The following is a 17,229-nucleotide window of genomic DNA, read 5'->3' as shown; positions in this document are numbered from 1 at the left end:
GTGTTCTTTTCAACCAAATGTCTCTCAGAGGGGCGTGGGGAGGGGCTCCTTATTTTCATCTAAAGTAACAGACAGAGAATCAGCACTTTTGAAACAGGGCTGAAACATTTCAGACTTCATCTGACCATTAAAGTATTATCGTATCGTATACTTGCAAGGATGTTAGCAAGCTACAGTAGTAGGAACATGCTTGGGCTCAGTAGCATGACATCTCCAAGCTAGCTGGCTCAGGAAGGTAGCTAGCTTGAGCACCAACCAAAGTGGAAGATGCTTAAAGAACTCATTATACCCTACTGTCCTACTAGGGCATTGCGTTCCAAGAATGCAGGGTTGTTGGTTGTTCCTCGAGTCTCTAAAAGTACAATGGGAGCCAGAGCCTTTTCTTATCAAGCTCCACATTTGTGGAATCAGCTTCCAGTTTGTGTTCGGGCGGCAGACACCCTATCCGTTTTTAAGAGTGTGCTTAAGACCTTCCTTTTTGATAAAGCTTATAGTGATAAAATAAAATAATCTAATAAGAGTGCATTGACGAAGATACGTTGTGCCTCTTCACCTATACATTTTAGTTCTCACTCTTTCACTTAAATCCTAAAAACTTAGATCTTATATTTAAAACTTTATCCAAACCTTTCCCCTCTCTGACCTCTCAAGGTTTATTAGAGGGTAACAGGTTGCAGTGAACGCCTAGCCCGGCCAGGGAGTGTGGAACGTAGTCACTGACCCACTCCTCTGACAAATTCAGGTTCCAATGGGGACCTTTCTCCCTGTGTGCCTCTCCACCTCTGTTTCCTACTTCTTACTTGCTACCCTTTTCCCTCAACCTATCCTAAGGGAGTGCATGTATGTAGACACGTTAGTTTAGCTGCTATAGGCTTGGACTGTTGAGGGGGGCACCTTACTCCGTCTTTCTGGCTGTTTGTACCTGTGTACTCTCATATTCCGATTAACCCAGTTTCCCCCAAATCTCTTTTTTTGTGTCCATATATACGCCGGGATCCTGAGTCGAGGCTAATCATGTTGCTGTGGTCGTGTGTCCTGGATCCTCTATCCTGAGCACTGGATCTGAGTCCTGGACTTCGAGTCGTGGCTGAACCTGTCTCTGCGGTCCTGCCAGACTCTCACCATACTACTTCACTGATGGCTCCCACAGGATTGTTGACATCCTCGTGGATTCATCTTCTTATTATAGACACATGCATTTCCAAACATTTGGTCTACCTATGTTGTAAATGTATCATCTTTTCAATGTACATACAGCATCTATTGCACGTCTGTCCGTCCTGGGAGAGGGATCCCTCCTCTGTTGCTCTCCCTGAGGTTTCTCCCATGTTCCCTTTAAACTGTGGGTTTTCTCTGGAAGTTTTTCCTTGTACGATGTGAGGGTCTAAGGACAGAGGGTCTAAGGACAGAGGGTGTCGTATTGTCATACTAATATTCTGTACACACTGTGAAGACCACTGAGACAAATGTAACATGTGTGATATTGGGCTATATAAATAAACATTGATTGATTGATTGATTGATTGATTGATTGATTGATGCTAATGGAATAATGTTAGCTTGTACTGTTTTTGACTGTCCGTCTCTTTTTCTTTCAAGTCTAGCCCTGGTCTAGCTGGTTTGCTGTCAGTAATATGAGTTATTTATTATGTCATTGTATATCATGTATTGTCATTGTAATTATAAGCACAGAAAACCTTCAAAAAATGAGCAAGCCTCTTTGTATTTGCAATAAATAGCTTTCATTGTTGCATGGAAGCAATAACAACTCAGCAAAAAACAGTGCAACCAGGAGCAAATATAACCACACATATGGAAGAAACCATTACAAAAATTACATAAAGAACAACTACATTATACAGCTTTGTGACAAAATATACAGAAGAGTAAAGTAATATCTATTTGTTTGCAAGAAAAGCCAACCTCAACAGTCTGACACACACTGAGTCGACACTTGGCCACAGCGAACACAGAGCACAAGAAGAACATGGCACTCCTTCTCCGAGACAAAATAAACAAATAATAGCTGACTTTCAAAGCAATGGTGGCAAAATTGGATTATGCTTGTATATTCTCCCTTTATAGGATTGTATTAAAATAGTTTCTGCATGTTTTCTGTAGTATTTCCAAACCTTCTACATTCCTATTGACGTCAAAAGAAACCATTTTTCGAAACCCTTGAAGGTAAGGGATTAAGACTACACTTGTTAAAAATATATTGTAGCAGTTTCTCCCAGGCCTCCTTATGACTTAACACAAATGGAGAAGGTAAATGCTGACATTGATAACCATACCCAGCTTTTGTTGTGCACACCTACTCGAGGAGGACCTGTGAACGGGAAAGAGTTGTAGAAAAATACGTTTTTTAATGTTTTTTATAACTTTTGGACAAACTGATCCGCTGTAGTAAATTAAATCTAGACTAATACTTAGCAACTAGGGTTTTAAAAAATCATCATTGCACTGTTGCTTGTGACAAGAAAAACATCTCCTTGTGACAAACTGAAATCAGTAGCTATTAGCAGACCACCAAGCAAAATGGTTATCTCTTTTGTATCTTAAGTGTTTACTTTGAAGAAACAATAAACAAAAAATGGTGGACTTTGGTTTGTAGAGGTTTTGGTTAAGAAAAGGGATTTACAGGAAGTAGGCATACTGTAAGGGAGGGTGAGAGAGGAGTCATTGTCACACCTGTTTGTTGCTACATGTTCTACTACCTTTTCAGGAGGAGCCCTGGTTCCAATTTCTATGTGAGAATATTACTGTGTGAGCTTAAAGAAATAGGAGAGAATCCAGAAAGTAATCTTCTAAGCCGGTACAATTCAAATTGTAACATACAGTAAAGAAAAGGTCTGGGTTTGAATCTGAATCTAAATCATAGGAGTCTGCATTGTAGGCTATACAACAGCATTCAGTTCACTCGCTGGTAAGAGTTTAGAACAATGAAGTTTTTGAAGCTGCTTTGCTTGTATTACACCTGTTCAATCTTCTCAGAGCAGAGAGGCCAGCGTTCCCAGGTGTAAGAAGTAGGCCTGTGTTTGTTTTGGTTTAGTGTTGTATTATGTCTCGCAGCGATCAGTCACCACATGCAGGAACAACATTTACGGTCAGAGCCTCATGCATGAAAGCATGCTACACATTCACCACAGGGTCACGTTGAGGCGCAGGCATAGATCACACACGTACATGCACTCACACACTCGCATACACAGCCTGTAATAGGCTATGGTAGATCGAATGTACAGTACAGTGTCGAAGTGTCAGGCTGTATTACCGCCTTGTTTTGGCTGAACACATATTTGAGCTATGAATGAAAACATCTGGATTGTTTTAGCTGATATGAGGTGATCTGGGTGGAGGGAATAGTTCAATATAATCTAATAAATGCTATGCTTGTGTGAGATAAACTGTGTGAATGTTTAAGGATGTGCTGTTTTTTTGCAACCCCGGAAAATAACTTTAATATTGGACAATTCTGCAAGACCTCAAAATATGTTCAATGGCAACAACTTTTTTAACATAATATCTACAATCCAAATGCATAGCAACAACTATTTGAACTATTATGGTTTTGGTATTTAGGACAACTCCCTGCCCTGCTGTACTGAGCTTGATGTTTCTTTGTGCCAAAATATAAACTACATTCACATAACATTCTCTTCCTCAATGTCCTTCCTAACTGTCTACATTACAGTAAATGTAGGTTAAATAGGCTACTACTGTACAACAAATGACTTCGGAAATATGTTTCTACATTAAAAGAAGGCATTACAATTGTATTACTAAGAGCTATATCAACAATTTCAAAAATACTAGTCATGAGTCCAAGTCCCCCAAAACGCAGTCTTATCCTCTCAATTTTGACAAGACACCAAAAAGAAGTATATACTTTTTTATTTTCTTTCCATAAATGTTTATTTCGCTACATGAAGGTCCCTACAGTACATGAAATACTGATGCGTGTTGTTGGCCAACATGTAGTTGAATTGAGTTTGTAAAATATACACCATTGTAGAATGTAAACACCGTCCAAGTCACTATACCACCCACATGTCTAGAAAGCAAACACTAGACATGAGCTTAATGTTAGCCACGGCCATGATTGGTCTCTGATGGGCACCGCTACAACCTCATCATCCTAATGTTCCACTACATAACGGAAACACTCACGACTTCCTTTATTAGAAAGCTGCAGAATCATCCAATAAAAGTGTAATTCCTCGGAACAATGGGCAGTTTTTTGGGTACGGGTATTGCAATCATTTCAAAGGACGACACCAAAGGGCTTTCAATACATAAAATAAACTATTTTTTCTGAGTGAGGATAGATGTGGGAGTAGCAGAGGTAGGGTGGGGTTTAGCGTGGCATCCTTAGATTTAGTGCATTAGACAAATAAGGCTTCCCAGGAAGGGACATATGCAGCAACAGGGGGCAAGAAGAAAAGGTACAAGAAGGACAATTTGGACATACAGCAGCTTTTGTAGGAGTGCCCCGGCCCTCAGCATAATAACATAACTGTATGCTATTTGGTGTGTGCCAAAATCCCTTACAGTGCCATGAGTGCTTACATTCTTAGTATGGAATGAAACCCCTAACCCTGGCAGCTAAAGCTTAAATGTCCTACACACTGAGCTCTACAGGAACATTTTTGATTTGATTGATTTTCACAAAATCTCTTCGGGGTGCAGCAAAAGTGTAGGTAACACGAAAGGAGTGGGGCTTCAACACTACATGAACAGGGAGGTTCACTTAGACTAGTTCAGACCAGGGGTTGGAGAGGAGTAAATTCTCTAGAGACAAATCAGAAGGGAGATAGCAGACACCCTGAGGTGAAACAGGAGTTAAGGTATCATCAGGTTGGCATCCACATCCTGACTGAAAAGCAATCCCGGCTCCATCACTTGTGACTAAGTGGAAACTCCCTGCTGACAGGCCGGATGGATATCAAGCGCGGTGAGGTGGCAAACAGATGAAGAGGAAGAGGAAGAGTTGGGCTGGGAGAGCAGAGGGGTGGTGGAAGAAGAGAATACACACATGTATGATATTTAATAGCAAAAGAGGGGACCAGAAAGGGAGAGGGATGGAAGAGGAGGGATTATATTTCAGTTCAGTAAGTGTCACATTTTTCTCTAAGTATTTACAATGCAATCACTGATTTAGAGACTAAATCTGATGTAATGTCCCCCAATATTAAATACAAATGTAATTGTAAAGTAAAATTTAATTCATTCATAATTTACGAACAATCTGGGAGAAGAGAAAAAAAGTGACCCTCATCTGCTCTTACAAAACATTTCAAACTGCCCTCTTTTCATCAAAAATCCCCCCTTTCTCAATAATAACCATTTTTCGACAGTCTCTATATTTTTCTCATCTCTAGGAGAAAAGCTGCACGCTCCGTATAAAACCCATTTCCTGAATTGAATGAACTGAAAATGAATTCCTTCCCAGCCCTAGGAAAAAGCAAGAACTGCATCAGTGGAGAGACGCAAATAAAAAAAAATATGACGTTAATCACGATAAACCATGAAGGTTGTCAATTAGGATTCGACCTGTGTCCCCTCTTCTCTCTCCTCTTTTAGGTTACACCAATGAGCTGTGTGTTTGTGTTATATTGCACCATGAGCTGATATGTGGCGGGCGGGTTGATTTTGAGCTTCATGCTGGGGTAAAAATTGGAACGAAACAAATACCTACACATACACGGTAAAATAACCTCACTTAATATCTACAAACACACACAGTCATGAGCATCAATGTAAAAGGTTGAATTAGATTGCACATACACCCTCACACATACACAGGCAAAATTAAAGTAGAAAACAGACATAATAAGAAACTCACATACACATACAGAAGATGAAGGCACTATTGCAAGCAAAGTCCAAGTACTATTTGTGACAGAAAACACCAACACCCTCTTCCCAGTCCAGTTCTTATCCCTTGGGCTAGATATCAGGGGTCAGGGGAAATGATTGAGGACGGAGATAAACGTTTATGATTTGTTGGTGTTTTTGAGAGCATGTGAAGCTGTTTTCCTGTGAAACATGCAGAGAAAGTCAGACCTGTTCACAGGAAGTAGTTTGGGTTTTGCATTCTGTCATCTAGCTTTCCTGTCCTGTCGTTGAAACAGGAAGAGAGGTGCTGATTCATCTGTCCCTCCCTCACCACCTTCTCCTCTCCTATATCCCGTACATTTCTAGGTATTCAGTAACGTCGACACTTTCCTATCTGTCTTTACTTTGGGTAGGCGGTGGACTCCAGTGAATAACAAGTGAGTGTGACAAGACATTTGACCTTGAAGTCCTCATTTGCTGTGTGAGCTGAGGAGCGTGGTTGAGTAAACTGAATAATAAGTCGTTCCACTGTCAAGAAACTATCTAGCCCAAGGGTTAGCCACACAAACAAATACACACACATGCATGCAGGCATGCACACACACGCACACACACACACACACAATCATTCATGCGTTCACACTACTGTTCCCCCTCCCTTTCCCCAGGCAGCAGACAAGGCAGTACATTCAGGGTAACACAGAGGCAGTCCCTTCAGAAATCCATCGGATCATCCTCGGCGAGGTTTTGTTTGGCAACGGTCCTGCCTCCATCTTTCGCTGGCGACCCGTCAATTTCGGGCTTGGCCACCGGGGGCGGGGTGAGACCCGAACCTCCCGCCTGCGCACCCCAGGCGTCAGTGGTAGACGGGAGGAAATCATCGTCGAAGCCGCAGAAGCCTTCGTCCACACCGTGGTCGTAGCGCTGGTAGGTGGAGGCGTGCACCTCGTTCTCTCGGGCCGTTTTCTCCAGCTTGCTGTTCCACATGCCGTAGCCAAAGTAGATTAGAACACCTGAAGGGACACAAATATCAATATATATTCACAAATACATACACAATCAGAGCAATATTGTAGGAGGTCATACACCAATGTAAAAGCACAGAGAAAGAGTACATGCTCTATCAAGTGGTAAAAACAATTCAGTGAGTTGGAAGAATACAGCAGTAATTCTGTTTGTACAAAAACTGCATATATTCTGAAAACTACAAAGAAGCAACACAATGGTAAGTTGAACTGCATGCTGGGAGTATTTACACACAAACCAAAACACTTGCATGCACACACACATACACAAACACACACAGATAAATACAGATGTACAGACAGATACAACGGAGGCAGGAAATAAAAGTGAAATGAGACTTCATTGTTCTTCCATCGAAAAACAAACACTCCACACAGTGATGAAATGTATCACTCCATGGTTACGATCGTAACATGGGGAGTTTCCATCTATCTAGGATGACATTTACACGCAGATCCTGTCTTTAAATCTGGCAATACAAGACACAAATCTAAATGTAAGACAAACTGTTATTCCGTGAGGTGGGGGCTTACCCACGAGGCACCAGATAGAGAATCGTATCCAGGTGATGGCAGACAGTTTGAGCATGAGGTAGATGTTGACCAGCATGGCTGAAACAGGTACAAAGGGCACACAGGGCGCCATGTAGGGCAGACGCTTTGGGTTCTCTGGCTGCTGGAGGATGATGATGACGAGCAGGACAAGGAAGGTGATGAAGAAGATTAACAGCAGCAGAGCCCACCAGCGACCCTCCCCAATACTGCTCGCTCCTGGAAGGAACGACAACAAAAACAATTCGTTCAAATTCATTTAAACATTATATAGTAAACTCCTGTCTGAATGTGTTCCTGTGTTCTCACCAAAGATGATGAAGGAGCAGAAAGCGAAGATGGAAATGAAGAGGAGCAGCACACACACAGTGACAATTTTCCCCGTAGCTGGAGTGGGCCTGTCCATCTTTCCCGGGAGGCCCAATCGGATCCTCAAGGTGTAGTAGCGGGGTCCAATGAGCTTCTTCAACCGCCGGGACAACCCGCCCTCTTCCTCTTCGGCTTCGATGCCAGTGGTCATATCCACCGTGCCGTAGTTTGGGTGGCTGGCGGTGTAGGCGTTTTTATCTGGTTTGCCTATCAGCATCTCGTTGTCCCCCAGCGACGGCAGGTTTTTGGCCCCGCAGGCGTTCGTGGCCGCGCCTCCGAACTCATCTGCTTCGCTGGTTGGTGAACAGGCTTCTTTCTCGCACTCAGCCAGCACGCCTTCCTTTTTCTTGTTGTTCTGCTCCTCAGACAGGAAGTTCACAAAGCCATGGATGTCCCCCTCAGGTTGGTAACGCAGCAGGAGCACACACAGGCTAACCTGCAGACAGGAGGGAAAAAACGTGTTTCCATTCAAAGCAGAAGGACCCCATTGTCACCAACCACGGTAACCCCCCCCCCCCCCCCACCTCCCACCTTATCACCTGAATCTCCTCATTTGCCCCTTTCACACCAACGCGGTTCCAGGGCCGGTTCGGAGCTTGAGCCTGATAAGCACTGGTTTTTCCTGTTCACACCGCAGCGGAGCCGGCTCTTTTCCCCGAAAACCGGTTCTTACCAAGCACCAAAACATTTTCGGTCTAGAAGCAAGAACCGCATACGAACCGCATACGTCACGCTTACGTCGGATTAACCTTAGCTAACAATTTATGGCGAGTACGGCAAATAAAAGTTGTAACAAGCAGTAGCGCTGAGCAAAGTGACTAGAACGCAACCACACACGTATAAAAAAAACACACTTTATAAAGTCAGGCAACACTAACCAGGCTTCGTGTGATTCTGTTTATTTGTACCTTACTTTGACCATCCGTTCGCTGTTATTGATCATTGTGGAGAGCAGGCAGACGTGTTGTTTTGTATTATAGCAGCTATCGGATGGAATCAATACATGGGCTGCACAGGTTGTCCTGTCCGACTATCACAAGTAGAATCATAATGAAAATGACGCTGGTAAAATGTGCCTGTAGAAAACGGCTTATGCCACAATAGGATAGCAACAAGTAGTCAAGATAGTCAGTTTAGCTTCGGTTGCTATGCTAACATCACCCATTTTATACCAGAGAAACTTTCATAACAGCGTTGTGATGCCAAACAGCGTCAATTCATACTAAAACACATCTAAAGTAACGGTACGTCCACACGGCAGCGTGCGTTGAAGCTTGCCGGTGGGCTTGTCTGGAGCGTGACCAACAACCAATCACATTAATCTCCCGCCCCGAGCACGCAGTTTGATTGGCTAGAGCTTGTACTGGCATATATATACACACAATTGGTGTCAGAAGTGGGATTCGACCAAGCGAGGAGGTGAAAATGACGAGAGGAAAAGAAGAGGGACCAAAGAGAGGAACCGCGGCTGGGGGTGGCTATGCCTGGAACTGACCTGGGGGCCACGGCTGCTGAGGCAGCAGGAGACGAGACACAAGCAGCGGGAGACGCGAGACAGGCAGGAGGAGACGGGAGACAGGCAGGAGGAGCAGCGTTTGCGGGCCGAGGAGGCGGACCCGGACCCACGAGGAGTCGACAGAACCTGAGTCGTGCTGGAGGCAGACCAACGCCTTGCAACAGGCCGGGACAGCTTCCGGATAGGTGGCAGCGCGACATGTTTGACAACGGCTTCACTGGCCCCGCTGGAGGTGGCGGCGTTGAAAGCGGGTGGCGGACTGGTTGTCCCGAAGCCGAGACTTTTAAGACACTGTGCTTCCTGGGGAGAGGGGTAAGGAAATGTGACGAAGGTAACTTCGTCACTGTGAACTGACGGCTTCAGTTGTTTTTTTTGCACTTTATTAGCGTGATTGCACAGTACCGTTTGGTATGGCATATTTGCACATTTTAAATACTAATTATTGAGATAGTATTTATTAAAGGATTGTGTGCACCTGGTGCCCTGTGTTGTCTCCTCCCCCCTCACCTGTGTCTAGTTGCTGATTAGTGTGTGTGGGTATTTAGGCTCTGTTTCCCTGTCTGTTAGTAAAGGGGGTGTGTGTGTGTGAGATCCTGGTGGCTGCAGGCTGTGCTCACTTGAACAGCAGCAGCAGGATTGAGGCTGTGTGTAATGTGTTCATATTTTAATAAATGCCCACGTTGGGTTATATTTTTGGACGTTCTGCCTCTGCCTCCTTGCTTGGTCTGGGCCGCTCAACGGTCAGCTTCACAATATATATATATATGCTGGCGCTTCCGTCGACGCTTGAAAAGTTGAACTTTTCTCTACTTTCGAAACCACAATGCAGTTCGGCGAAGCATGACGTCACCCCATTCAAAGTGAATGGGAAGCGTCTCTGTTGAAGCAACGCACGCTGCCGTGTGGACGGGCCGTAACAGACAGAGGATCAGCACTTTTGAAACAGGGCTGAAACAGAGGGGATTATGGGATGCTACATTGATCTGTTTGGTATTTGGAGCCAAACACTTCAGAGACATGTTTTGTATATGTCTGAGAGCTATAATACATTGATGAAAAACAGTATAATAGGGGACCTTTAACTTATAGCATATCAGCTAAGACTCTCTTCCTACTTGTCTTAAGTTTTCACATAATTATCATTCAAGTGTAGGAGGAATTTGTTTTCCCAGCAAAAATCTCTGGGGCATTACACAATAATTTGCAGAAAGAATGCATTTCAAATCATCTCAAAATCTCAGGAACAAATGTAAAAAATGTGATGTGTCCAGAATTATAAAACTCACCAGGGTGTAGGCCAGCAGAGTCCCTATGGACATCATCTCTATGAGGTCTCTGAGGCTGACCATGAGAGACAGTATGGCAGCCAGGAAGCCCGACACCACACACGCCACAGCAGGGGTCTCTGTGTATGGAGACACATTGGCCAGGAACCTGAACACACAGGAAAATAAGATTAGAGACTCCGTTTTTTTATTTAGATTGAAGAAAATGAACACTTAATAAGATACTGACTTAAACAGCAGGCCGTCCCCTGCCATGGCATAGATGATCCTGGGCATGGGGAACAGGGACCCCAGGAGGGATACAGTGAGTCCTGCTATGGAGCCCACCGCCACGATATACTTTGCGAACATACAGCCATGCACGGCAAACATCTCCATGAGCGGAGCGTCTGCGTCAATCTCATCGTACGGCACCATCAGAGTCAGGATCACAGAAACCTGGATGGAGGAGGGTTGACAAAAGAAGCAGAGTTTGTTAATTACATTTTCTGTTGCTGTATAAGCTTGAACTATTTCTGAAAACTACTCATTGATAAGATATTTGATTAGATATTTAAAGGTGGGGTAGGTATGTTTGAGAAACCGGCTCGAGGTACACTTCTTGTTATATTCCATGGAATGCTCTTAACATCCCGATAGCAATGAATATCTTAAGTGCTTTGACAAAAAATTCATTAAAAAACGTCATCTGTGGAAGCCGTGGCGCTGTAAAAAGCACGACCAATCATTTTAGCCGGCCCGGCTAAAGTAACTGGATGGCCTACCTGCCTGTCAGCCTTCCATCGGGGCACAAACTTATCTCGTGCCCTCATTGGTCATGTGCGCGTTCGTGTGTGTTGGAGGAGGGGCTCTGTAAGGAAGTGGCAGATTTTTTCCGGCTGTGTATTTTCCAATTCTAGCGATCTCGAGCTGGTTTCTCCAAAATTACCTACCCCACCTTTAAGGTTCTTTATTCACTATGTGTAGAATTTGGCGCCCCCAGTGGTAGAATATAAAAACACACTTTTGCACAGCCCAATGCAGGGTATTAATAACTCGTTTTCACAGTAAGTAAGAAACCTGTTGAGGATTATATGATGTGATCAAAATCTGCAGTACAGCTACTAAATGTGTGACTGTTTCCCACCTCATCAGATTCATTTGATTAATGCTTTAATCATGTAAACATAAAAGCTTTAATTACTGACAAGTGTTAAGTTATATTTGCACATATAGCTTTATACAGCTAGCGTGTTCAGCTCACTGCATTTCGCATCACATACAAAATGCTCATTAGTCATTCTTCTTTCTCACTGTGTGTGTGAGGGTGTATTAGTGTGTGTGTGAGCGGTTTTTATCCCCGGGTCTGACGTGTGAAATCATGCAGGGCCATCTGTCACAGCTACTGTGCTGCAATGGAGAAGGATCTGCTTGAGCAGCTTGCAAAAAAGAGAGTGGCACAATAAAAAAGACTAACCCTGACAGAGAGGAAGATGCAGAGATCATCTTCCTCATGGTGATCATGGTGCTCTTTAACCCTCCGACCAATCAGAGCACAGGCTGGGGGACAGTGTGAGTGAACCGGTCAAAGGGGACTCTACTAATCTACCAGGAACCCTGTGACAAATGGTTTACATGTGTGTTTGAAACTGCTTCTTACTGTGAGTTAACCAGCTGTCGGCACATTTTTTGAGCTTGCATATACATTAGGTTAGAGCTACCCAGCGTGAATAAGTTGTTGACATGAAAACACACAGGAGAATCCATACTTATTCTACATTCTTACACCCAAGCCACCAAAGAAAACATGACATGTTATTTGCTTAGTGATTACAGTTATTCTGGATCTTAAACTGCAGTAGCCAGAGGATCCTGACTAAAGCAAAAATATCTAAGTTAAACAAATCTAAGATGCCTACGGAGTGAGACGGATCAAAGAACGATGGAGATTAAGAGAGGCTGAGAGAAAAGATCATGGTAAGACAAGGGTAGAGTTATTTGGAGAAATGGGTGTGACTGGGAGACAGAGAGAAAGAGAAGGAGGAGGTATTCAAAGAGAAGTTTTAAAGTTGATGTAATCCTTGGCCCCAGATGGTTTAGAAAGATTCCCCCTCCTGATTGGCTGCTGTTACATGGTACCCATAGCAACAACTTTCCAGTACATATGTGTCAAAGTCAGGAATCTGGAAGGCTGTGTGAGCAAAGATGAGAGATGAGATTCACACCCACACAGTGTGAGTGCAGGGGGAACATCTTGACATTTGATTTTCAGACCTTTATTTTTCAAACACTCTCGCAATAACAACTTGGGATGCATTACCTGTGACATATTAGACGCTTTTATCCAACGCGACTTACATACACTCAATACTGTTGAGGATTAAATTGCATTGCTTCTGTTTCCAAATGTAAGGGTGTATATTACTCGGTGATTGTAGCCTGTTCTTGTGATCTGATTCGACTGTCAAGTAAAACAGGTATTCACTAACATTGGAGTCAGTGAGCCATGTTAAAATCTCTCTATTTGCTGTAGTGATACTTTGAATGACAAGATAAGGGTTTGGCATCCACAGCCCATTTCTCACTCCTAAATGATAATAACGAGAAACAAATGGAGACTTTTACTTTGTGTTTGTGTACACAGTATGTCTGTGTTCCTCAAGGTCACTTACAGAGACGTAGGCAGTGAGGCAGGTGATAAGTGAGGCAGTGATGGCGTAGGGGATGGAGGTGTTGGGACTCTTGGCCTCCTCTCCTGTTGTAGCAATAATGTCAAATCCAATGAAGGCATAGAAACAGGTGGCGGCACCCTGCATCACCTGGAACAGGAGAAGATAAAGCTTGCTTAATTTGTATTTGTTCCGTTCATGGTATGCACAAATTAATGTATAACAATTATTCACAAAACATGTCTCTATAAACACACCATACCCGAAAAGGAGCAGGGAGAAGAAACTAATCTTATATTACCCGCCCCTTTCTACAAATAAATAAATATAAATAGATGGTCTGTCCTTCATGTTTTCTTATTCACAGCCAATCATAACAGTATCATAGGAAATTAAGAGAAACACAAAAACGTACAAAACTAAATACTTAGTTCCCACTTGACAGTTGACGGAAAGAAACACAACATACATAGAGAACATCAGCAGACCTTCCTTCCATGTAACTCAATTTGCGTGTGTGTGTGTGTGTGTGTGTGTGTGTGTGTGTGTGTGTGTGTGTGTGTGTGTGTGTGTGTGTGTGTGTGTGTGTGTGCATACCCCCGACCAGCCGAAGGGCAGGAATTTCCCATCGTCCCAGTTATCTCCGTTGACGAAGAACAGGCCGGCGATCATCATGAACACCCACACTGCGAGGTTGACGACATTCAGCACGTTGTTGAAGCCCACAGAGTTCTTTACTCCCAGAGCCACGATGACCGTCACCAGCAGAGCGATGACCAGCGCCAGCAGGTCGGGGTACGACTGCTCGCCTTTACCTGAAACCACAGATGCTGTAGTTGTGATAGCAGTAGGGAATGCACATTTGCACTGTAAAGCAATCAAATCAAACTTTATTTGTATAGCCCAATACCACAAAACACGTTTGTCTCAGTGGGCTTTACAGATAAAGACATTGTATATGATGGAGTTACAGCAAAATGAGAAGACAAGATAGTGTGTGGAATACAAATAGAAATAAAACAAAATAAAATAAGATACAACAAAGACAATGAAAATACATAAAACATTCAAATTAACCATAGAAATAAAATAAAATGAATACCATCAAATGCCAGCTCTAACTGCAGGCTTTGTTAAAAAATGTAGGTCTTCAACACTCTCTTAAAGGTTTGGACACTCTCTGCCTCTCTGATTAAAACAGGAAGTTGGTTCTAGAGAAAGGGAGCTCTGAACGACTCTTGATCTTGTTTTGCAGACTCTGGGCTCCACTAACAGACCTGCACCCTGGGAGCGTAATGTTCTAGCGGGGCAATAGTGGATACAAATGTATTTTAGGTAAGACGGTGCCTGACCATTTAGCACTGTGTAAATTAAAGGTCTCCTATCATGCTATTTTTAGGCATATATTATAGGTCTCAGATATATAAAAATATATTAAAAAAACATGTCTAGGAAGAGTTTTGCTCCAAATACCAAACAGATCACCCATTTTAGCCATGCCTCATATCGCTCTATTTCAGCCTTTTTACTAAAGTGCTGATTTTTTTAAAGAGGGGGCGGAGCTTATGCCTGCTCACATTTCCGATATTACATCACATCGGCAGCAAATCTGGATCAGCTCCGTTGTACCTCCGTTTTTAGAGAGATTTGCGCACGGAGGAAAAGAGAGAGGGTTTGGTTTTTGACGTACCGGGGACAGATATTTATGCATAAAAGACATCAAAAAGTCCATTTAGCATGATAGGTCCCCTTTAAAATAAGTATTTTAAAATCAATTCTGTGCTTTGCTGGTAGCCAGTGTAGAGCTGCAATATCATTAGTTGCTATTTAACATAACTCTGCTAAGTCTTTATAAATACACACACACAGGTGGCCAAACAGAAACTAACGAGACATATTTTGAGTTATATTTCCCTTGCTTTCCTGCGGTTAGGAGTAACAGCCGTTTATCTCCAGCAGGAAAAGGAAAACGTGAACTTTCCATTATGGATGGGAACAGCTGGCCATGCTGCTTACCATGTGACTAATACCTCTGCTGTGTCAGTGTCCGACAGGAAGAGGCTGTCAGGGTGGGGTCACACAGAGAGACATCCCTGGCACACACATCAGCTCTAGTGTAACACCACAGAGGCAGGCAGTCCCCTCGTGGTACGTTTACAACCTGGAAAACTATGTTCCATGAATCATTTAGAAATACAAGATGCTCCGTCCTCTATTTCTCTACATAATGACACAATTTCCGAGATAAGAAGCAAAACATTGTTTGGACGCTCCGCGGAAATATTCTGATACGGTTTGGATGATTTCCCAGATAATGTTGCAATCATTTTTTCCAAAACAGGACATCAAGCCACTGTCATGTAAACTGTGTCCAGTGATACAGATAACAGTGTGCTTCTGTTACATGTTGAGAAGGCAATTTATGACAGAACAAACATTACTGCAAGAATAAAGAATGACAGCAAAGATATAGTTCATTAAATCTGTTTCTTTGGTTCAAACGGTTTGTAACGCAACCCAGGAGGACTCAGGTTCAAGCCAATGCAAAGGTGATATTTAAAGCTAGAATCTAAGATGAAGCTTTGATGAAAGACGGGGAGTAAAAGGCATACTTTTCGCTTAGATTTGAATTGGGTGAATGTCTGTTTTTGAAGCAATCACTGCTTGACAGTAGACAGTAGACAGTTGGCTGATAAATAATAAGCTGTAGATAAAATGTGGAAGATAATGAAGAGAAAGGATTCAATTACTTTTCTAGTGCAAACATAACAAATAAAAACGTTCTCATTTGTAAATAGAAAAGAAATAGCAAAAAGTAGAATTTGCTATTCCAAAGTGATTTTTTTCCAAGCAAGAAACATTGCAAGTTTATTATCTCTCTCCAGCCATCCATCGTCGCTTCCAGTCATCCCGGTTCTCCATACATCTGGCCAGTTCAGTGGTACTTTGTGCTCCTGCGTCGTTCTTGAGTACGTCCACGTATGTTTGTGCGGGACGTCCTCGTGACCGATGCCCGTGTGTTGGTTCCCACAGCACCAATTTGCCGGCTGGCAGCTCTTGATGCCTTTGGCAATGTCCTGCTAGTCTCATTCTCCTGGCTGCAATTTTCTCGCTCACCCTTGGTATTCCCTCGTACAGGATGTTGTTGGTTAAATGTACACTCTTGCTGATGTTAAATACTGCTCGCAACATTCTGGTGTAGCATCCGTCTAGAGACTTTTGCAGGGTTGGCTTCGGGGTCCAGCATTCACTACCATAGAGGAGAACATAGAAGAAGCTGAGTTTGATTTGACGGGGGAGGCTGGAGTTCCATACACTGGTCATGCCGTTCAGGGCCCTCCATGCAAGTGCCTTCCTCACCTTAAGATCTTGCTCGGTTAAGTTGACCCATGAGCCCAGGTACTTGAAGTCCTTGACTTCTTTAAGCACTTCTGTTGTTGTCAGAGGTGGATGTTCCGGTAAGATGTTATAGGTAATAACCTCAGTTTTCTTGGCGTTTAGCCTCATTATAAGTTTTACTCTGTTGTATAGTATCACTGACGCAAGTACTGCACACAAATTAACCTTATCTCATATTCATCCAAATTCATAAACTAAAATATTTTTAGTGGGAATATTTTTTTTAATTGGATCTAAAGCAGTTGCAGACACACATCCTTCCCCACTCACCTAAGCCGCTGAGCGTTCCGATGTGTGTGATCATAAAGTTGCTGATAGTGTGATTGGCCAGTGAGTCCGCCATGCTGCTGAGAGCCGACGCCCCCGCGGCCGTGCCGATCAGATACTCCAGGATCAAGTTCCAGCCGATGAAAAACGCCACGCACTCGCCCACCGTCACGTAGCTGTAGGTGTAGGCCGATCCTGTGGTCTTAGGCACCCGCACGCCAAACTCTGCATAACACACTCCTGTGGGACGGAGGAGAACACAGACACACACATCAGTGAAAGGGCTGCATTATCATCCAATTGAAAGATGTTGGAGTATAGATAGGAGA

General features: G+C 43.3%; 1 protein-coding gene across 2 annotated transcripts in view; it reads right to left on the bottom strand.

Annotated features, from left to right (window-relative positions):
- Positions 1-1,719: 1,719 nt before the first annotated feature.
- Positions 1,720-17,229, bottom strand: part of slc7a14a (solute carrier family 7 member 14a) — a 35,536-nt gene continuing 20,026 nt past the window's right edge. For both annotated transcript variants that reach the window (XM_034235397.1, XM_034235398.1), the window contains 8 exons: positions 16,904-17,140; positions 13,832-14,049; positions 13,238-13,384; positions 10,816-11,024; positions 10,587-10,734; positions 7,725-8,220; positions 7,398-7,634; positions 1,720-6,851 (listed from right to left, as the gene is read on the bottom strand). In XM_034235397.1, coding sequence (XP_034091288.1) covers positions 6,553-6,851; positions 7,398-7,634; positions 7,725-8,220; positions 10,587-10,734; positions 10,816-11,024; positions 13,238-13,384; positions 13,832-14,049; positions 16,904-17,140 — 1,991 coding nt within the window. In that variant the 3' untranslated portion in view covers positions 1,720-6,552. The remainder of the gene's footprint in view (positions 6,852-7,397; positions 7,635-7,724; positions 8,221-10,586; positions 10,735-10,815; positions 11,025-13,237; positions 13,385-13,831; positions 14,050-16,903; positions 17,141-17,229) is intronic.

Source organism: Gymnodraco acuticeps, unplaced genomic scaffold (assembly GCF_902827175.1).
Source record: "Gymnodraco acuticeps unplaced genomic scaffold, fGymAcu1.1, whole genome shotgun sequence".
Lineage (NCBI taxonomy): Eukaryota > Metazoa > Chordata > Actinopteri > Perciformes > Bathydraconidae > Gymnodraco > Gymnodraco acuticeps.
This window is presented reverse-complemented; position numbering and strand designations above follow the sequence as displayed.